This window comes from Mustela erminea, unplaced genomic scaffold (genome assembly GCF_009829155.1).
Source record: "Mustela erminea isolate mMusErm1 unplaced genomic scaffold, mMusErm1.Pri scaffold_39_arrow_ctg1, whole genome shotgun sequence".
NCBI classification, from domain to species: domain Eukaryota; kingdom Metazoa; phylum Chordata; class Mammalia; order Carnivora; family Mustelidae; genus Mustela; species Mustela erminea.
Window position 1 is genome coordinate 180,257 of NW_022476399.1, and position 23,320 is coordinate 203,576.

The 23,320-nt window shown below is 36.6% G+C and overlaps 1 protein-coding gene and 1 long non-coding RNA gene across 2 annotated transcripts in view; both read left to right on the forward strand.

Annotated features, from left to right (window-relative positions):
* The window catches only part of LOC116583968 (putative ankyrin repeat domain-containing protein 19), a 40,998-nt gene extending 23,099 nt beyond the window's left edge, over nt 1-17,899 (forward strand). The window contains exons 8-12 of the mRNA XM_032331970.1: nt 4,821-4,854; nt 11,321-11,396; nt 14,940-14,997; nt 15,109-15,185; nt 17,870-17,899. Coding sequence (XP_032187861.1) covers nt 4,821-4,854; nt 11,321-11,396; nt 14,940-14,997; nt 15,109-15,185; nt 17,870-17,899 — 275 coding nt within the window. The remainder of the gene's footprint in view (nt 1-4,820; nt 4,855-11,320; nt 11,397-14,939; nt 14,998-15,108; nt 15,186-17,869) is intronic.
* A 268-nt stretch (nt 17,900-18,167) lies between these two features.
* On the forward strand, nt 18,168-22,235 carry LOC116583969. The gene is made up of 3 exons (XR_004282991.1): nt 18,168-18,298; nt 18,607-18,665; nt 22,167-22,235. It is a non-coding gene; the product is annotated as an uncharacterized LOC116583969 (long non-coding RNA).
* The last annotated feature ends 1,085 nt before the right edge of the window (nt 22,236-23,320 follow it).

Sequence of the window (23,320 nt, forward strand, 5' to 3'; positions counted from 1 at the left end):
GAAAACATATAGAAATAGACTAAGGCCAGTGAACAAAGCCTGGGAATACCAATATATAAAGTGTGGATGGAGGTGTAAGACTTGGTAGAGAAGACTGAGAAGTGGCTGGGGAAACTTAGGATGAGGAATTAGAGGAAATGTTGAAAAATTTGGAAAAAAATTTCATGGAGTATTAACTGTATCAAATAAAATCACTTTAAAAAGTTGGATTTAACTTTTAAAAGATCTTACCAAAAATGGTAAAAGAACGATTTTTGAGTTGTAAGGTCTGTTATTTATGTGACTGGTACATTCTGTGTCCAAATATGGAAAAATAACACATCAAGTAAGGTCTTCCCTAACTTTTGCTAACTGCAGTATCTACCTGGACAGGGTCAAGGGGAAATGGTCTAGCCTGGTGAGTAGACTGGCCAACATTTTCCCATAATTGTCAAAACCTAGGGGTCAAGTGTGAGGAAAAGTGTTGTCTTTCTTACCTTTTTTGTTTAGAGGTACTTGAGCTTTTCTTCAAGTCCCTGGTACATTCTCCTGGATGAATACTAGGGCCACAATCTGGAAGCAATAGGCAGGAAGTCACTGTCAGGCCCTATCTCTGAAATGGAATCACGATGCAGCTGTATTTTGACAGTTTTAAATTTTGATCAGAAATATTTTACACAGAGCAGTTTGGGAGAAACTGACCCCTTCTAAGTATTTTATTGCAGAAAATTAGTATAATATCAAGGAGGAAATATAAGGTGATATGCTGACTATACTAGTTCTCACTTGCCAGGGATTCTGTGTCAGTAAAACATGTCAACACTGGACTATTTTTGTTATTGCTGTCTCTCTCCATCCTCTTTCATTTGCCTTCTTCTGATATCTCTACTTTTACTGCTCATTTTTTAAAATTTATTTTTTATTTATTTTCAGAAAAACAGTATTCATTATTTTTGCACCACACCCAGTGCTCCATGCAATCCGTGCCCTCTATAATACCCACTACCTGGTACCCCAACCTCTACCCCCCCCGCCACTTCAAACCCCTCAGATTGTTTTTTAGAGTCCATAGTCTCTCATTGTTCATCTCCCCTTCCAAATTCCCCCAACTCCCTTCTCCTCTCTAACTCCCCATGTCCTCCATGCTATTTGTTATGCTCCACAAATAAGTGAAACCATGAGATAATTGACTGACTCTGCTTGACTTATTTCACTCAGCATAATCTCTTCCAGTCCCGTCCATGTTGCTACAAAAGTTGGGTATTCATCCTTTCTGATGGAGGCATAATACTCCATAGTGTATGTGAACCACATCTTCCTTATCTATTCGTCCGTTGAAGGGCATCTTGGTTCTTTCCACAGTTTGGCTACCGTGTTGGCCATTGCTGCTATAAACATAGGGGTACAGATGGCTCTTCTTTTCACTACATCTGTATCTTTGGGATAAATACCCAGTAGTGCAATTTCAGGGTCATAGGGAAGTTCTATTTTTAATTTCTTGAGGAATCTCCACACTGTTCTCCAAAGAGGCTGAACCAACTTGCATTCACACCAACAGTGTAAGAGGGTTCCCCTTTCTCCATATCCCCTCCAACACATGTTGTTTCCTTTCTTGTTAATTTTGGCCATTCTAACTGGTGTAAGGTGATATCTCAATGTGGTTTTAATTTGTATCTCCCTGATGACTAGTGATGATGAGCATTTTTTCATGTATCTGATAGCCATTTGTATGTCTTCATTGAGAAGTCTCTGTTCATATCTTCTGCCCATTTTTTGATATGATTGTCTGTTTTGTGTGTGTTGAGTTTGAGGAGTTCATTATAGATCCTGGATATCAACCTTTTGTCCATACTGTCATTTGCAAATATCTTCTCCCATTCCATGGGTTGCCTCTTTGTTTTTTTTGACTGTTTCCTTTGCTGTGCAGAAGCTTTTGATTTCGATGAAGTCCCAAAGAATTTCATCTGTAATGAAAGCACTAAGGAAAACTGTCTTGGAATCTATCACTATTGGAACACATTTCTACCATATGTATATTTCCTTCAAAGGTAACAGGCTACCCCATCTAAAATGTATTTCATATTTTGTTGTTTCGTATGGTAAACTTCTTTGTACCTGTACCACAGTGACAGAGTTAGTGATGATATTTAGCCAAGATTGAAAGCATTTTCTGGATTATCGGAAATTTTAATGTGACATGCTTTTGTATTTTTTCAGAATTTGGTAAACTGTGCCTTAACAAGAATATGTGGCCAATTAGATTGACAAGTTTTTAACCACCTATCTATATAAGATAACTCACTTTGTTTTCCCCCAAATGAGTTCTGTTGATCTCTAAAGATCAAATCCACTATTTTCAGGCTGGAGTGGATAACTCATCCTACATTTTGACTGTAGTATTTCTGAGTTTTTGAGCAGTTTGTCAACAACTGCCTTTAATAGATGAACTGTTTCTAATTCTATAAGAAATTAAGGAAATGAGTGGAAACAAAAAAACTCTATAACCAATAGTGTGTTATTATACTGAGTATGATAGTTATATATTTTTCTATAATTATCCCGGCTACCTTATCGATTCATAACTACAATAGATTAAGCCCTATTTAGTTGCAGAAAATTTATGTGACCTTTTAGTTTTTTTATAGGAATTTTATACTGTAGGACATATTGGTAATCATCAGAATTCTCTTTTTTTTCCCAATTAAAATACGATTGTTGGGGCACCTGGGTGGCTCAGTGGGTTAAAGCCTCTGCCTTCGGCTCGGGTCATGATCCCAGAGTCTTGGGATCGAGCCCCATATTGGGCTCTTTGCTCTACGGGGAGCTTGCTTCCCTTCTCTCTCTGCTTGCCTCTCTGCCTACTTATGATCTCTGTCTGTCAAATAAATAAATAAAATCTTTAAAAAAAATAAAATAAAATACGATTGTTGCTTGTTTCACATTATTTTCTGACATTATTTCATCTATTCCTTTTATGCCTTTATTCAAATGGATATAGAAATACAGCAGTCTCCCAGGCAAATACTAAGAAAAACAGATTCAAGGAAAGGTGTTCTGTGAAATAACTTTCTAACTGTAATCGTGTCTTAAAACATCAACCTTAATCATAAAAATTGCATATAATGCATCGGTATTAGAGGCTCCCAAAATGACACCCAGGTTTGGTTATTCACTGGAGGAACTCTCACGTCTCAGCATATTTGTACGCATGCCTGTGGTTTATTACGGTGAAATGATACAAAGCAAAATCAGCAGAGAAAAGGTGCCTGGAGTGAAGTCTGGAGGAAGCCAAGTGCAGGCTTCTAAGAATCCTCTGCCTATGGGTGTGCTTAATTCCTCCAGCATCAAATCATGACAACTCGTGTGAGATGTTGTCTGCCAATACAAGAATCTTATAGATACTCAGTGCCTGAAATTTTCTTTAAGTGATAATCATGTAGGCATCTTCCTCCTAGCATATATCAAAATTCTGGTTCCTGGAAGGAAATCAAGTAATAAGTACTAGATAAATCACCTGGTTTGTACCAACACTTAGCAGTCTCAATGGATACCTTTTGTTTTTTTCCTTCACAGTAAATAGGCCTTATTTTTTACAGCACTTTCAAGTTCATTGTGCAATATAGCAGAAAGTACAGAGAGTTTCCACTTACCGCATGTTCCTCTACACGTGTAGCCTTCCTTGTTGCTAACATCCTGAACCACAGTGGTACATTGTTTTATTTATATTAGCTCATCTTTATTGTCCACAGTCCATAATTTACATCAGGGTTCATTCTTGGTGTTTTACATTCTATGGGTTTTAACAAATGTGTGATGACATGTATCTATCATGTGGTATCACATAGAATAGTTTCACTGCCTTAAAATTTCTCTGTGCTGTGCCTGTTCCCCTTGCTACAACCCTGAAGTCCTAACTTAAAAAGTTTTACTTTTACCAGAATGTCATATAGTTGCAATCATACAGTGGATATCTTCTTGAATTTTTAAAAAATTAAAATTCCAAGGTAATTGAATATAGTGATTCAAGATAATCTTTGTCCTTTGTTATGTTCATCAGTGTAGGATCTGATGACATATGCCTTAAAGACTGAAAAAGTGTGATTTCTACAGACGTTTGTCACATAGTGGGGAATATTGAGAACAATGACATCATATCCTGCTACCTAGCCAAATCACTGGTACCATTCTGGTCTAAGAGGTGGATCCAGATAGACTCTCCAGCAATGAAAATAGGTCATCTCAAGAGAACCAGAATCATTAAAATCACTAAAAGCATTCATACTTACCTTGCAATTGGAAATAAGGCCAGAGAGAGTCTGTTTGCTAAGTTTTGCCATGCTGCAAAGTAGAGTGGCTGTAGACCAGACTTTGTGATGAGGTGTTTCACCCCAAACTTAACAGCCCCTGCTGGAGATCTGGAGAAGTTCTGTTGTGTTACAGCGAAATAAGTATAGTCTCTTTTAACTGTGCCTCATAGTGAAAGTCCTGAAGAATCCAGAAGAATCCTGACATTGTCAGTCTATGATGATGATTCTGCTAATGACACCATTTTCTGTCAGTCTCAAGGGTTTGGTTAAAATCGTGGTCATTATAAACATCTACTTGTAGGTATCAAATTCTGATAAATACCATTCTTTTCTTCCATTTGGTAAAGGTAGAGGAGAAAGTAAGATTTCTTAGCGAGTTAACTGCCTACCAATAGTATAATTAATATTCACTCCAGTGTGGTTGCCAGGTATGGTCCCGAAGAATACTTTTTAACACAACATCAGTCTTAGACTTTGAATATTCTGTATTTCTCTGTTGCTGATTTAAAATGTAATTTGCTTTTTTCTTTACAGCGAATAAGACTTCTGAAGAATACTTTATAAGCAGGTAGGATTTTTGTGGATTTTTTTTTTTTTTTTACAAATTCTGTGTTAACAAGGGAATGCAGAGAAAAGCATTTGTTGAGAGTTCTACTGTGTGCTAGGCACTATATTATGTGCTTGACATTTATTACTTATATAGTCATTACAATAGCATCACAAAGTAGATGTGCTGTTACAGCCTATTTTTTTTTAATTTTTGATTTTTTATAAACATATATTTTTATCCCCAGGGGTACAGGTCTGTGAATCACCAGGTTTACACACTTCACAGCACTCACCAAAGCACATACCCTCCCCAATGTCCATAATCCCACCCCCTTCTCCCAACCCCCCTTCCCCCAGCAACCCTCAGTTTGTTTTGTGAGATTAAGAGTCACTTATGGTTTGTCTCCCTCCCAATACCATCTTTTTTGTTTAAAGGTTTTATTTATTTATTTATTTATTTGACAGAGAGAAATCACAAGTAGATGGAGAGGCAGGCAGAGAGAGAGAGAGGGAAGCAGACTCCCTGCTGAGCAGAGAGCCCGATGCGAGACTCGATCCCAGGAACCTGAGATCATGACCTGAGCCAAAGGCAGCGGCTTAGGCCAGGCGCCCAATACCATCTTGTTTCATTGATTCTTCTTCTACCCACTTAAGCCCCCATGTATGTCTGATCTAGAGTTCAGAATGACAATTCTCAAGGTTCTAGCCGGGCTCGAAAATGGCATGGAAGATATTAGAGAAACCCTCTCGGGAGATATAAAAGCCCTTTCTGGAGAAATAAAAGAATTAAAATCTAACCAAGTTGAAATCAAAAAAGCTATTAATGAGGTGCAATAAAAAATGGAGGCTCTCACTGATAGAATAAATGAGGCAGAAGAAAGAATTAGTGATATAGAAGACCAAATGACAGAGAATAAAGAAGCTGAGCAAAAGAGGGACAAACAGCTACTGGACCACGAGAGGAGAATTCGAGAGATAAGTGACACCATTTTTTTTATTAATTAGTCAGCTGTGGTTCAGGAACACTGATTAATTGACCTATGATTCTATAGTTAAAGAGTAGCAGACCCAGAAACCGCCACTGCTGCTAACAAGAGCTTGAACGCTGTGAATTTTCAGTCTTGGAGGGAGCCATGGTACCCACCGTGAGGCATAAGAAACTAGTCAGTTACTCACAGTTTGAAAATTCTGGCAGCGATGATGACTTTGTTTCCGCAACCACACCTTTGAATAAGAAGCCCAGAACAACACCAAAATAGTTAATACTAGAAACAAGGAAACCTAAACTGAAGAATCTCCAGAAAGAAGATATCCCACTACAAGAGAAAACCCCTAAAAAAGGATGGCTTTAGGTGACGAACTCTACCAGCCAGACTTAGAAGTGGCACTAGCTTTATCAGTGAAGGAACTTCCAGCGGTCACCATTGATGTGGGAGAGGCTCAAGATACAAGCACCAAAAAAATGTGGCAGCAGTGAAATTGGGACAATGACTAAGGCTCCCCGTCTCTCTGATTGCAGTGTAGCCAGTGATGATTTAGATTTGGATAAGCTTACCGAGGGAGATGATGTGTGCAGTGCTCAAGGGAAAAGAAAAGCAGCATCAAAAGCTGTGGTACAACAGAGGAAGATTCTTTCGGAAGGCAGTGATGGCAGTAGTGCTGACGACTCTGAACCGCTGGTGGAGAGTTGAGGATGAGTCTGATTTTAGGGAGAGTGAAGATGATGATGCGAACTTCACTCTGGGAGAAAAAAAAGTGGAAGAAATTAAAAAGAAAGAAGTGAAGGTAAAATCCCCATTTGAAAAAAAGGAGAAGAAACCTAAATCTAAACGTGATACTTTGGAAGTTACTTCAAGAGACTCTGCTCCAGCTGCCCTGAAATCAGAATCTCAGCCTTCACCAAAAAAGGCTTTATCAGTGAAGAGGCCATTTGGAAACCACTACAAATATGCAAACATTCCAGCTGAAGCTGGAAGCAGAAAACCTAAGTAGATGCCACCAGCGCTGTCTGGAAGCAGCAGCAGCAACAGCAGCAGGAGCCCACTGGCAGGGGTGTCTGTTAAGTCTCTAAATCAGAGTCTCTGCCTTGGCTTGTCCAGATTAGCACAAGTGAAACCTTTGCATCCAAATGCCGCTAGTGGCTGAGTGTGGTAGTCAGCGAAGGTTTGATTAAGAGAAAAAGAGTTTTACAAGTGTGTTTATGTTTGAATTGTGTTTCTGTTTAAGGAGGGTATCATACTATAAAGGAATCCTTTAATGTAAAAAAAAAAAAAAAACCCGAGTAGTAGACCCATGATTTGACTGTTAGCCTGCGTGACTCCCACATCGATTCTTTTGTCCCTCAGCAGCACTGGATTTAAGGTACAGATCCTAGTCAGATAAATTCAGAGAGTCAAATTTAGTAATGTGTTTGCTTATTTAGTGTTTTCCTAAGAGACCATGTTAGTCCAAGCATTTTTCCTAATATATTTGACAACTAATGATAACTAGGGGTAATTAGTGCAGTGGCAACTAGTCTCTTGTTTTTACTGTCAAAGATTTTAGAATGGCTCTCATTACCTATGGCCATAGTACATAGCTTTTATATAAGCAATACCTAATGAGGCAAGTTCTTAGATATAGAGATGTCTGCTCTCCTTGAGATGAATGATTTTCCAGAAGTGATGTATATGTAATTTAGGTGTAGGCCTTGATACGTTAATTAATTTTATCATCTCTTTAGAGGATATTTCTAAAAGATTCTCTGTTTACTGACTTCCCACTCTAGTTTTTCCTTTAGGCTAGTTCCCTTGATCTTGAAGCTTTTTCTTTTTTTTTGTAGATTTTTTTACTTTTCTCTGTTGACTTTTCTATAATCTTTTCTTGTTTTTTTTTTTCTTTTTTCTTTCTTCTCTGCTTTTCTTGGTGTTTCTTTTATTTCATTTTTTCCATTTCTGTCAGCTAAGTATTCTCTGTTTTTCTGTAGACAAAATCAAAAGCACATAGAATTTCAGGATTTTAGGACATCTTAGAGATGAACTAATCAAAATACTCTCTGGTACTACAACCTGTGTTTAACATTCTCACCAAGTGATTATTTAAAAGGAGAATTTGAAATGCAAAAGAGTTTAAAGTAACTTATTTGGATATAAGTGACAGAAATGAGATTACATTCAGGTTTCCCCTTTTTTTCTCATCTTAATAGGAGAATGTTTTAATAATAGAAAGATGGGGAGTTGGTCTAGTGAACACAGTGAAGGTGCGTAAGGAAGGAATTGGCAGGAGAGGCCAGCTTTCAAGAATAACAACACTGGGTTGGATAGGAATAAGAGTTTTAGAAAATATGTCAGAATATTTGGGCATATGATAAGTTAGCTAAAGATGGATTACAGAAATGAAGGACACACACATGGGAAGGAATGAAGGACACAGGATATTGGGAGTTGTTTAGAAAAGCATATTAAAATAGAGGGTTCAAGAGAATCACGAGCAGTTTTTTTGATGATTTGTTTAATTGCATGAACTAGCATACTTCAGGTTTTCTTTCTTTCTTTCTTTCTTTAGTTCTTTCTTTCTTTCTTTCTAATTTTTTTGTTCTCTTATTTATTTATTTATTTTTAATTTATTTATTATTTATTTTCAGCATAACAGTATTCATTATTTTTGTACCACACCCAGTGCTCCATGCAATTCGTGCCCTCTATAATACCCACCACTTTGTACCCCGACTTCCCACTCCCCGCTGTTGAGAGGTTTTAAAATCATTTGAGCCATGAGGAAGGCTTTTTACAGCATATAGGAATGTGATATCATCTACTTCCAGCCCAATCTTGGCTAAGATCCTCTTGAGTATCTAAGGGGGAATGGAGATTCTGAACCACACAGATATATGGCCCAAGGTAGGGGTCTCCTCACTCCACCTCTTTTCCTAATTCTTTGATGTCTTTCCCATGTACATGTAGGGTTTGGTGGGCTAGGACTGGCTGTCAGATCAGTAACAGAGCTTCATTTGGGTAGTTGGTAACATGTCTACATTGAGATGATTACATGGATGATTTTCAGTATAGCTTGTCCTCCAGGAGCAGGACATGGCTCCTACTCTTGGCCATTTGAAGGTATGCTTGTTTTGGGAATCTGCTTTCATAGGCTAAAGATTTAAAAGGTTGGAGGGTACGACTGAGCCCTGCAAAAGTGTGATCTAAGAGCTCACAGAAAGAAAATATTAGGCGGTATATAGGGAAATAGAGGCACAGCTACCAGGACTCTATTTTTATAGCAGTCTCTCTTCTTGGGTATCTCAGTGCTTATGAAGGTTCAGGTAGACCTAAATAAGGCAGGACCTGTGTAGGGAAAAAGTTGGACCTTATAGTTTTTAACCTCTCTGGGAACAGTATTCCCACTAATAACATAAATTTGTTCTTTAACATGTGTATATTTGTTTGTTTATTTATTTAAATTGAAGCATAGTTGACACATAATGTGATGTTGTGTTTCAGACAATTTAAGAACTCTGAATGTTACACCATGCCTACCACAAGCATAGCTATCTTTTACTGCATGATGCTATTATAATACCATTGACTGTATTCCCTATGCTGTACTTGTATCCCTGTGACTTACTATAACTGGAATCCTGAACCTCACATTCCCCTTTACCCATTTTGTCCATCCTCCCACCCCCTTCCCTTCTGGTGATACAGAATTCTCTGTATTTCTGGGTCTGTTTCTGTTTACTTTTGCTTTTACTGCTCTTGCCTCAGGAGCAAGTTGGGACTACATCAAAATCAAAAGCTTTTGCACAGTGAAGGAATCAATCCACACAACAAAAAGGCAACCTATGGAATAGGAGCAGATATATGCAAATGATATAGCCAGTAAAGGGTTAGTATACAAATATAAAGAATTGATAGAACTCAGCACCCAAAACACCCAATTTTTAAATTTTTAAACCCAATTTAAAAATTATCAGAATTGAGCACTGGGTGTGGTGTAAAAATAATGAATACTGTTATGCTGAAAATAAATAAAAAACTGGGTGTTTGCCCCAAAGATACAGATGTAGTGAAAAGAAGGGCCATCTGTACCCCAATGTTTACAGCAACAATGGCCACGGTCGCCAAACTGTGGAAAGAACCAAATGCCTTCAATGGACGAATGGATAAGGAAGATGTGGTCTATATACACTATGGAGTATTTTGCCTCCATCAGAAAGGATGAATACCCAACTTTTGTAACAACATGGATGGGACTGCGAGAGATTATGCTGAGCAAAATCAGTCAAGCAGAGAAAATCAATTATCATATGGTTTCACTTATTTGTGGAGCATAACAAATAGCATGGAGGACATGGGGAGTTAGAGAGGAGAAGGGAGTTGGGGGAAATTGAAGGGGAGGTGAACCATGAGAGACTATAGACTCTGAAAAACAATCTGAATGGTTTGAAGTGGTGGGAGTGGGTTGGAGGTTGGGGTACCAGGTGGTGGGTATTAGAGAGGGCATGGATTGCATGGAGCACTGGGTGTGGTGCAAAAATAATGAATACTGTTATGCTGAAAACAAATTAAAAATAAATTTTAAAAATATATTAAAAATTAAAAAAAAGTAAATGTAAAAAAAAATTATCAGAAAACACAAACAGATATTTTTCCAAAGAAAACATACAGATGACCTACAGACACCTAAGAAGATACTCAGCATCACTCATCATCAGGCAAATGGAAATCAACACTACAATGAGATACCACTGCCTACCTGTCAGAACGGTTAAAAGAAAAAAAACAAGTAACAATGTCAGCAAGTATATGGAGAAAAAGGAATACTCTTTGATTATTGGTGGGAATGCAAACTAATGCAGCCACTGTGGAAACAGTATGGAGTTTCCTCCAAAAGTTAAAAATTAAACTACCCTACAATGCAGTAATCACACTATTGGATATTTACTTCCCCAAATATGAAAACACTAACTCGAAGGGATACATGTACCCCTGTGGTTACTACAGCATTAGTTAACAATAGTCAACACAAGTGTCCATTGATAGATGAATGGATAAAGAAGAAGTGACATATATATATGCAATGGAATATTCAGCCATAGAAAAGAATCAAAATTTGCCATTTGAAGTGAAATGGAGGGAACTGGAGAATATTGTGCTAAGCAGAGTTGTCAGAGAAAGACAAATACTATAAGATTTCACTCACATGTAGAATTTAAGAAACAATAGAAATGAGCAAAGAAAAAAATAAAAAAATGAGAGACAGACAACCAAGAAACTGACTCTTAAATATAGAGAACAAGTTGATGGTTACCAGACGGGAGATGGGTGGGGGAGCGGGTGAAATAGGAGCTACACTGTATGTTAATGATACTGGAATTAAAATAAAAAATAACAAAAACAGGTCAAAGTTCAATTACATCAAGAAACTTCATTCAATAAGTGGATAGCTGACTTTTAACTCAGTTTTTCTTTTTCACGAACTTGTTTTTGTTGTGTATTTTTGCTCTAAAGTATTTCCATTAAACCTGGTGATGATGACGCTTCATGGCCTGCATCAGGTGTTGAAGACTTAAGTTTGAATACAAAGGTAATGTACTCTCTTGTGAAATTAATTTTCCTGTTCTGAATTTAGTTTTGTGTATTATTTACTCTTAAAATTTAACAGTGGCCTGCCTATCATCATTTTATGTTTGAAGTGGAAAGTTGGTCAGAACAAACCATTTTATAGAAATATGACAAGTTGAATTTTTTTTAACTCCGTTAAATAATGAAGGTGGAAAAAATAGGCTGGAACTGTATCATGACAGAAAAATTATATTGAAAAAAGCTTTCCCATGATGGAGGAAAAGGACATTTGGTCAAGGATAAGGATTCTTACTGTGAGTTTTAAATTATCGTATCATGACTTTTCTTTCTTTTCTTTTCCTTTTTCTTTCTCTCTTTCTTTTCTTCTAACATGACTTTTATAATACTCATGCCTAAATGAATTTTTAGTAGACCAGTTATTTATTGCAAATTGTTTTTTCTTGGATATGTGTCTGTTTTGTGCCAGTTCCATGTGTTCATTGTCATTAGCCATCAGAGAGATTCAAATCAAAAACACATTGAGATACCACCTTACACAAGTTAGAATGGCCAAAATCAACAAGACAGTAAACAACAAGTGTTGGAAAGGATGTGGAGAAAGGGGAACCCTCTTACACTGTTGGTGGGAATGCAAGTTGGTACAGCCACTTTGGAAAACAGTGCTACCCTATGACCCTGCAATTGCACTACTGGGTATTTACCCCAAAGATACAAGTATAGTGAAAAGAAGAGCCATCTGTACCCCAACGTTCATAGTAGCAATGGCCACAGTTGACAAACTGTGGAAAGAACCAAGATGCCCTTCAACAGATAAATGGATAAAGAAGATATGGCCCATATATACAATGGGGTATTATGCCTCCATCAGGAAGGATGAATACCCAACTTTTGTATCAACATGGACGGGACTGGCAAAGATTATGCTGAGTGAAATAAGTCAAGCAGAGAGGGTCAATTATCATATGGTTTCACTTACTTGTGGAGCACAAGGAATAACATGAAGGACATTGGGAGATGGAGAGGAGAAGTGGGTTGGGGGAAATAGTAGGGGGAGACAAACCATGAGTGCTGTGGACTCTGAGAAACAAACTGAGGGTTTTGGAGGGGAGGCGGGTGGGGGGCGTTGGTTGAGCCTGGTGGTGGGTATTAATGAGGGCATCTTTTTCATGGAGCACTGGGTGTGGTGCATAAACAATGAATTTTGGAACACACACACACAAAATTAAATTTAATTTTTTTTTTGATAAAAATTCCTCAACTTATTTTCTTTAACCCCATTTGTGTCCCATTAGATATATCCTTTCAATGTATATATTTCTCCTTAGAATTCTCATTATCCAATTCTTTCTTCATGTGAAAGCTGATGTATTAGAAACATTTCTTTTTCTATTTTTTCTCTTGAGAGATAATTATGGCTTTCAGGTAGTGATTGATGGCCACTAATTGAGCAATTTACTTTATAGCCAAAAAATTAAATTCTTTACTATAGTATTTATAAATAAATAATTGTAGAGTGAGAAAAGTCAGTAGTATTAGGGATATACTCTGAAAAAAAAAAACCTCTGTTTTATATGTATTAATTATATATATATATATTTATAATATGTAATTGAAAAATTTTAAGAGACTTCTGTTTATGGTATATCCATAATCACACTTACATATACTGAAAAGTATGTTTTTTCTACATATCATTTTTTAACTTACATTTTTCCTTTTTTTCTTGTCTTACACTCGTGCTTGATTGGTCATGTCTTATATTTTTCCTTTTTTCTTCCTTTCCCCCCAAAGCTTTTTTTTTTTTTTAATGACTTATTCCTACCCTAATTTTTCCTTGCAGAAAACTTTAGTGTCTATTGTTTCAGTCCATCTCTTTCTGTCTCCACTGTCAACATATTTGGTTATGACTTTCTGTTTTGTGTGTGTGGTTTTTGTTCATGAATCATGCCCCACAAGGTATATGATGATTTTTTTTTCTCTTTTCTGGAAGGAACTAAATTTAAACAATCACTTGTCAAAAAATATTTATTTGATAGAGACTGCACATGTGGGGAGCAGCAGGCAGAGGGAGAAGCAGGCTCCATGCTGAGCAATGAGCCCAATGTGGGACTCTATCCTAGAATCCTGAGCCAAAGGAAGATACTTAACCGAATGAGGCACCCAGGTGTCCCTGTCTTTAGCATTTTGGCAAACAGAAGCAACTTAAATTGTTTGCAATTCCAACTTACCTAACTAAGATACTACTAAAAACTAAATTTTAAAAATTTCCTCCTGTAAGAGATATTCATGCAAATGTAAATCATGCAAATACATTTTAAAAATAATTAAATAGTTAACATTTCTTAATGTTAGTTTTTTTCAATAATACTTTTAATTACCTAGAAATAAATTTTATTTTAGGTTACTTTGGTAAAGAAAGTATTTAAACATTTTTGAAATTTCAATTCCATTTATTTTACATATACTGTATTATTGGTTTCAGAAGTAGAATTCAGTGATTCATCAGTTGTGTACAACACCCACTGCTCATTAATTCAAGTACCCTCTTTAATGTCCATCACTCAGTTATTCCACTCCCTCGTAATCCTCCCACTCCCAGCCCACCTCCCTCCAGCAACCCTCAGGTTCTTTTCTATAGTTAAGAGTCTTCAAGTGGGATGGGGTTATGGACATTGAGGAGGGTATGTGCTTTGATGAGTGCTGTGAAGTGTGTAAACCTGGTGATTCACAGATCTGTACCCCTGGGGATAAAAATATATGTTCATAAAAAATTAAATTAAAAATTAAAAAAAAAAAGAAATCCCTTTACGGGGATTAACTTTAAAAAAATAAAAGAGTGTTGTAGGATCTGCCTCCTCCTCTGTTTTCATCTTTTTTCCCCCTCCCTTCCTGTATGTTCATCTGTTTTGTTTCTTAAATTCCACATATGAGTGAAATCATGGTATTTGTCTTTCTCTGACTGACTTAATTTTGCTTAGCATCATACACTCTAGTTCCATTCATGTCATTGCAAGTGGAAAGATTTCATTCATTTTGATGGCTGAGTAATATTTCATTGTGTGTGTGTGTGTGTGTGTGTGTGTGTGTGTGTGTGTGTGTATGGTGGGGGTCTTCTTTATCCATTCATCTGTCAATGGACATCTAGGTTTTTTCCATAGTTTGGCTATTGTAGACATTGCTGGAATAGACATTGGGGTGCAGATACCCCTTCAGGATGCTTCATTTGTATCCTTTGGATAAATACCTAGTAGTGTAATTGCTGGGTTGTAGGATAGCTTTATTGTTAACTTTTTGAGAAAGAATTTGTAATAATCAGGAGTAAGGAAAATAACATTTTGGGACTAGCTATTAAATCTCTCATAATCCTCACCCCATGAGAAAATGTAGGCTAGTAAATGACCGAACTGAGATTTGAATCTACATTTGAATGATTCCAAACCCATGTTCTTTGTGTAATGGTGCTCATTTGATAATGGTGAATGTTATAATTATGTTACCAAATGTGTTCCTTGTAATCCTTAAAACTATTAATTTTTTTTTCTAGAATACCTCAAAACCAAACTTAAGGAAGCAAATGAATGTTTCTCAGCATTTCAAGAACTGTAAGCTGTTTGAAGACTTGTGTTATTCACTGATTTTTGTCTGTTCTTGTAGTAATTCGAAATTACAGATATTTTCATGTACTCTTTATTTTGTTTTTTACTAAATGGAAGCAAAACTTGGCCTTGTATCACTGGGAGATAAAACTTTATTTGAGAATGATAATTCTGATAAGAAGTGTGAACATACGGTTGGCGTTCCTTCTAAAACATCCGTCGATGTCTGTGACTCTTCTCCTCTGGCTTTGCCAACACTTGGTTCTATTCTAAAACCTCCTTTCACATTGTTAGGCCTTGGTATTACAAAGGTAAGTTGTTTCAATTTTACCTTTTCCCCCATTTTTTTTCATATATCATCCTCTTGATCCTTATAATGAAAAGAATCTTAGGAAGAAATGGAAGTCCTCAAGATCATAAGAGAAAACAGTGTCATAATGGTAGAGAGGTAATTGGATTGGGATTTATAAAGGTTGGTGGGAGTGAACAGTTCTTAGGTATGCCATTATGGAAGGAAAGAATTACAGAGCAACTGGAAAGAAGTGCTGTAGATGGATGTGAAGATGAGGGAGGATTTGAAGACAAAGAATTCATTTAAGAAGGGCGATATATTAAAAAAAAAAAAGAAGGGCGATATAAATGTAAACTTGCAGAGTTGAGAGAGATTATTATAAAAACACAATAGCAGTTGTGGGGCTATGGGAGAGCAGATACTCTACATCATGAAATATGGTAGAAATTATTTTAAGTGCAAATTAAGAAAATGAAGGCAGGTAATTAAAAAATGCTCAGACTCCTCTGAATGACTTACAGCTTATTTTTATGAAGAAGTGGAAGAAAATTTTATCCTTACCTTTAAGTTGATAAAGTGTGATATTGTATATTTAATTTAGCAAAACTTGTGTTTATAGATAATGCAAAGTGAAATCTATTTTAGGCCTTACTCAGATTTATTATGAACTTTAAGTTTTGGCCATTATCTTTCTTGTTTTTTTTTTAAAGATTTTATTTTTATTTTTTCTGTATGTGTAAGAGAGAGAGAGAGTATAAGAGGTGGGAGAGGGGCAGAGGAGAAGCAGGCTCCCTAGTGAGCAGAGAGCCCGAAGCAGGATTCAATCCCTGGGATCATGACCTGAGTTGAAGGCAGATGCTTAACCAACTGAGCCAACCAGGTGCTCTTTCTTGTGATTTCTAATTTATTTGCCGTGTGGTATAATCTTGGTAAGTTTTTAGATCTTTTTGAGAATAAAGAGAGGAGATAAGTAAACACTTTATGTAGTCTTTTCATTACTTAAAACTGAAATTTCTGAGGTTCTTAATCTTTATCCATTAAATGAAATGAATTTTAAGCTGAAACAATCTTAAAGAAAAATATAAAATTTTGTTTCTTGTTTTTTAAGAGTTTATTTATTTATTTGAGAGACAGAGATCACAAGTAGGCCGAGAGGCAGGTAGAGGGGGTTGGGGGGGAGTCAGGCTCCCTGCTGAGCGGAGATCCTGATGTGGGGCTCGATCCCAGGATCCTGTGATCATGACCTGAGCTGAAGGCATAGGCTTTAACCCACTAAACCACCTAGGTGCCCCTAAAATCTTGTTTCTTGATTCTGATTGATTTTTAATTCTATCTGAATATTATAGATACATACACACACAATTGCTTTTTTATGAATGAATGAACTCACAATTTATAGTTTTTTCCTAATATGAACTATTTTTCATTATAGAATCATAAGGAAGGAAAGGTTGCTAACAGAGTACACAAAATTATTTCTGGAAGATGACTTTTACTTTTTCAAATATCTCCAATAGTGGATACATTTTATATTATCATGAAACTATAGTATTCATAGCTATTAGTTTTGGGGCGGGTTTTTTTTAGATTTAAAAAATTTTAAATAATCTCTCTACCCAACATGGGGCTTGAACTCACAACCCTGAGATCAAGAATCACACATTCTTTTTTTTTTATCTGACAGAGATCACAAGTAGGCAGAGAGGCAAGCAGAGAGAGAGGAAGAAGCAGGCTCCCTGCAGAGCAGAGAGCCCGATGTGGGGCTCAGGACATGATCCCAGGGTTCTGGGCTTGAGTCCCTCGTTGGGCTCCTTGCTCAACGAGGAGTCTGCTGATTTCTCTGCCTGCCGCTCTTCTTGCTTGTGCTCTCCCTCTCTCTCTGACAAATACATATAAAACCTTTAAAAAATATTTAAATAAAATCACCACATTTAGTCACTCTCTGCATTCATTATTTTGTACCTGCTTCCCATTTTTCATATCTTACTATAATTTCCTCTCTCACCTATAATTTTGAAATCCTCTTCTGGCTTGGGTTCTTTTTTCTTTCTTTCTTTCTTTCTTTCTTTCTTTCTTTCTTTCTTTTTTTTATTTATTTATTTGACAGACAGATCACAAGTAGGCAGAGAGGCAGACAGAGAGAGAGGAGGAAGCAGGCTCCCTGATGAGCAGAGAGCCTGATTGGGGCTTGATCTCAGGACCCCAGGATCATGACCTGAGCTGAAGGCAGAGGCTTTAACACATTGAGCCACCCAGGTGTCCTTTGGGTTCCTTTATGTTCATCTCTACATTGCTGTCAGTGACCTTTCTAGAATATATTTGTGGTGATGTAACTCCTCTGCTTCTTTAGTGGCTACCCATTACCTGAAGGAGAAAGTTCATATTCCTGCATGACACTTGCCTTTTTGGTTTAAGTCCTGATTTTCCAATTCTATCTCTCTATCCCACACCCAAAAATCATGTTCCAGTTTTGCCACCTTCTGTAGCTATCGTCACTTACTGTGTTATTCCATACGTCATCCTTTTGCTCATTCTACCTTTTCTAGAATGCCCTTTGCACCGTCTTTGTGTTGTCTCTCTCTCAAGATACAGCCCTACCTTCGCAGCATTTCCTGAGCTTCCCATATACAACTGTTTTCCCCGTTGTGCCTTCACTGTGCTTTATTCACTTCACCTGTAGAACTAGGAAATGATACTCTTCTGTTCTTGTTTTTGTCCATCTCTACCTCTACTAGTATATATAGCAGTCTCTTTTATTTATATTTCCAGTTTCTCCAAAGATAGTGCCTATGAATTGACAGAAGCATTTGTCTTTCTGAGTGAGTGGGTGAGTACGTGAATTGATGTGATGTTTTCTGAAGTTGGGTTTTTGGTTTTTGTTGTTTTTATAGGAAGGAGAGGAGAGGCCAGCAACTGGAACAAAGGACGATGGTATCACTGAAAGTGTTCCACAAGCGCAAACAGTTAATGACTGTTTGACTTCTGCTGACAGGGCAGATAAAAATGATAGACATGGTAAGTTAGTGAACATCCATAACTTTTTTTCTAGGCTTAAATGCTAGTATAGAAAATATCACAGTATGTAGATCCAGTTATGTTACCCATTTCTTTAAGATATTTTTCTTTTTCTTTTTGCTGTCTTTCTTTTTAAGTATCCCGACTGCTACCTGCTTTTTCTTCCTGAAAATACTTCAACCCTCTGAAAATCTTTACTGCTTTTACTTTTATTTTATTGAAGTAATCATGAAGGGGTTAGGCTTGTATACACATTTAAAATTCATAATACATGTTCTCATTAATGTATCTGTGACTGTATTTTATAGTTATGCTGTCAGCATTAGCATTCACAGAACAAACTGAAGAACCACCTTGGGATTCTGAGGTATTGTTTTATTATTATTTTAAAGTAAAAGCATGGAATGATGTTAAAATGTAAAAGGGATACTTAGACTTTACTCTCTCATCTCTGCATTTGCCCATAAAAACTATTTCCTTATACTTTTTATCTGTAATTGATAAAATATTTATGTGCTAAATATAATAATCCAGCATAATACAGTTCTATTAATTTACAAACTTAAACTAATGAAATCTGTGTAGTAGTATTGCAGAAAATGGAGGCTTAGACGTGATAAGGAATTAGCTTGTGTTTTGAAATTAAGTTATCTAAATAACCAAAGAACTACTTCAGGCCAGCTTATGGCCAGATATATGATTCTGTGGTGTATATGGATGTGCAAAACTCCTAATGAGATCTAGAAAATGTTTGGATATTTAGTTTTTTACAACTTGGAACTTGAAAAGATAATGCCTGGGACTTGAAAGTCTATCTACCTATCTATCATCTATCTATCTATCTATCATCTACCTATCTATCTATCTATCTATCTATCTATATGTATGATATGCATATGTATATGTATATAATTTTAAATATTTAGTTTATTTAAGTATTTGAGAGAGAGAGTGAGTGAGTGGGAGGGAGAGGGAGAATCTGAAGCAGACTCCAGTCTGAGCACAGAGCTCAACTGAGCCATCGGGGGGCCCTGAAACTATTTTATTTGGATTGTTAAGTGAATTTACAAGGAGCATTGGGATTATAATAAAAATTACAATAATATAATGGTATTAGTGGTATTATTGGTTTAGTGGTGTTTTGTTTATTTATTTTTTAGAAGATTTTATTTATTTATTTGAGAGAGAGAGAGAAAGGGATCATGAGTGGGGGGAGGGGCAGAGGGCAAGGGAGAAGCAGGCTCCCTGCTGTCATGTGGGGCGAAATCCCAGAAATGCCCAGGCATCGCTGGTCTAGTGGTGTTTTCAATAGGTAAAAACTATTTTGGATAGTTAAAATAGTATGCCTTGAGTATCTTTGTGGCAACCATACTTGTAGAAGCATGAGTGTAAAGTAATGATGACCTTTTCTAAGGTGATGGGCTACAGAAGGAGGTAAAAAGGGCCTGATCTCTTAGCACAGGTAGGTGCTACACAGTGCTGCAAGCACCGTGTTTGAAGTCAAAAGATACAGTGGCACCCAGGTTCTGTCACTTGGTAGCTGTGGGATCCCAGAAAAACTTGTTTAACCTGTTTGAATGTCACAGACCTCATTCATAAAAATGGTTCTAATACCTACCTCTCAGGTATGTGTAAAGAACAAATGTGAAAACACTTTGTAAACTGTTAAGGGCACAATAGAAATACCAGACAAAAATGATCACAGCAGTATTTAGTGATTTACTAAATATTGAGGACACTTTTTTGAAATGTGAAGATTTCTGAAGGACAATAAAATAAATGGCAGTAGTGTCAAGAAAAGAAGGGGAAAGTTAGAATGGGCAGGTGGATTTCTAATTTGGGCTATGTTAAATTTCAGTGACATTGCATAGGTATACAGTTGACCCTTGAACAAGAAGGGTTTGAATTGCTTGTCCACATACACTCAGACTTTTTTTTGATACAGTACAGTACTGTTAATGTATCTTCTCTTCCTTATGATTTTCTTAATAACCTTTTCTTTAGTTTATATTGTAGGAATACAGTATATAATATATAGGACATACAAAATGTGTTAATTGACTTTACGTTATTGGTAAGTTCATCATTAGGTTATAATTTACTTTGACCTTCTGTGCTCAGTTTACAGAGTCAATGGTCAAATGAGGATTAAGAAGTAGATTAGATCTAGAGATCTAATGATCTCTACTCTAGAGATATAAGGTCTTCTATTTCAATATTTTGGTTTTTAATATACACTTTTGCTGTTTTTAAGTCTAACTGCTTTTGAAGTAGAAAGTTCAATAGGAGATTAGTAAAGTTTTGGGGGAATCCAAAGTTATATGTGGAGTTTGGACTGCACGGCTATCAATGCCCTTAACTCTTGCATTGTGCAAGGATTGATACCTAGTATAGTGACTTGGTACTTGAGACCTTCTCAGTGAGCTTGTTATTATTGTTTTTTAGAGAAAGAGAGAGAGAGAGAGAGAGAGAGAGAGAGCATGTGAGGGGGATGTGGAGGGGCAGAAGAAGAGGGACAGAAAGATTCCCAAGTAGGCTTCATGCTCACCATGAAGCCCAACATGGGGCTTAATCTCCCAACCCTGAGATCATGAACTGAACCGAAATCAACAGTCAGTTGCTTAACTGACTGAGCCATATAGATTCCCCCTCAGTGAGATTATTTTAAGTGTTTAGACCTTAAATATATTTATTATTGAATACCAGCTATGTACCAGCCTGTACAAGTTGAGGGGTTAGGCTGTAGTGGTTGAAGCAGAAAAATGAGGAAACAACAACCCACTGTAAGTCACTGTTAGTGGTTCATATAAAGAAAATGGAAATGTTAGGTTAGGGAATAGTGGGGGAGTTTGCAGTTAGGATGGGGATGAGAACACGTATGGAATTTTGTTGGTCAGAAACAATCTCTTTGAGTGTGGCAAGAACTGCCAAGTAAAGGATGAGAAGGACCAGTTGTGTGAAGGTCTTGGAGACCTTCTAGACATTCTAGACAGACAGAACCGTGGATCCCACATGTTCATCATTTCACTCTAATGTCTTGGAATGCCCAGGAAGCAGGAAGATCCACCCCATTGTCATAACCATTGGTATTATTGTTGTTTGTATAAATGAAAATGGGTATACTAAAATAAGTGCCTGGTACCTTTTAGGTAATTAATAAATAAATGTTCTTATTATTCCCTTATGAAAGCTTATTATACTTTTTGTAGAGTTTCATACCTATATATAAAACTTTTTGCTGTTATTTAAACATAATTTCAAGAAAAGTTTTTCTTCCTACTTTGCCATTGCCTTTAACCATTATGCTGTCAATAAAGTTTCAAAGCCTTTATTTATGCAAATGAAGCAGCAGTTACCACACTGTACTCTTTATACTCAACATGATCTACTCCAAGGTTTCTTATGTCAAGTGTCCTATTTTAACATGGAAAAAAGTTCTGCTGTTAGGAACAGTTTAAATTTGTTGCAAATATACTTACTAAAGAATTTATTTAATACTTATTTTTAATATCCTTTTATTTTGGTGGGGAATGCAAAGGAGAGTTAGGTGTTTTGTTAGTTCCTGTGGAAATGTACCTATAAGTCAGTGTTCTGTCCAAGAAAATATTTACTCTGGCATTTGATGTTCAGTTTACAGCCAGTGGCCAAATGAAGATTAAACATTATATTTAATTTAGAAAGCATATATGAGTTTTTCAAATGTTTTGCTTTTCTTATTTGTGAGTCTGATTACTATTACTTATTTTCAAATGTATATGCTTTTCTTATTTGTGAGTCTGATTACTATTAAAGTAGGAAATTCAGATATTTTCTTAGAAAAGGATTAGGGAATCTTTATGCAACTCATTTTTGTTGTTCATTTTAACAGAGTAATTCTGAGAGTCTTCCAGAAACATACGTTGTTCATTTATCTGGAAATGCAGATGAGAAAGGGGCAAGTACATTAAATGAACAAGTAGAAGGTAAGAATTGTATTTTATTAAAAAGTCATTTGATAAAATACTGATGTAAAATGGGAACACTGATATATTTAAATATCCAAAGAAAATCACCTATTGAATTAGAGATAAAGAGGAGAAAGATTGAAAAGGAGATAAGTTGAAGTCTTATCAGGTGTCAGTGTCAGTAACAGATGAAATTGAGGGTGCCACAAAGGAGATTAATTAGTGGTTCCATTTCAAGATACTCTAAGACCAAAGGAACGTCAGGAAATAAGTGGAAAGGATAAAAAGAGTGACTGATGTGGAAAGAACCAAGATGCCCTTCAACGGATGAATGGATAAGGAAGATGTGGTCCATATACACTATGGAATATTATGCCTCCATCAGAAAGGACGAATACCCAACTTTTGTAGCAACATGGACGGGACTGGAAAAGATTATGCTGAGTGAAGTCAAGCAGAGTCAGTCAATTATCTCATGGTTTCACTTATTGCGGAGCATAATAAATAGCATGGAGGACATGGGGAGATAGAGAGGAGAAGGGAGTTGGGGGAAATTCCCCCTCCCTCTCTGTCTGCCTGTTTGCCTACTTGTGCTCTCTCTCTCTCTCTGTGCGTGTCAAATAAATAAATTAAATAAATAAATAAATAACCCAGAAACTTTAAGATGGCTAAACTGGAGGATACAAGAAATGTAGGCAAACCAGTAGCCCACATGGGTATGGACAAAATAGTACTTTTAGTAACCCTTATCCCACAAGTGTATACCCAAGCCAATCAATTCATAATGCTTTCTCTGATGAAAACTCAATTATGCCTTCAGTTGAGCTATCATTACAAACGTGGACTGCTTAAATTACATGACAAGTGGAAGAACGTGGTTAATGCTTGTAGTATAATGATAATAAGGATTCTGTTGTACTGCATTAAGGATGTGATGTAGCATTCTACCATTGGCTTTCATGTTTGTCCTCTCAGGGTAATTATTTATTCCTCTCATGAAAAGTTGCTTTTCTCCCCATCAGTCAGCATGTTCACATCGGTATACGTGCAGTCTTCTGTATTAGGTATGCTCCTTTGA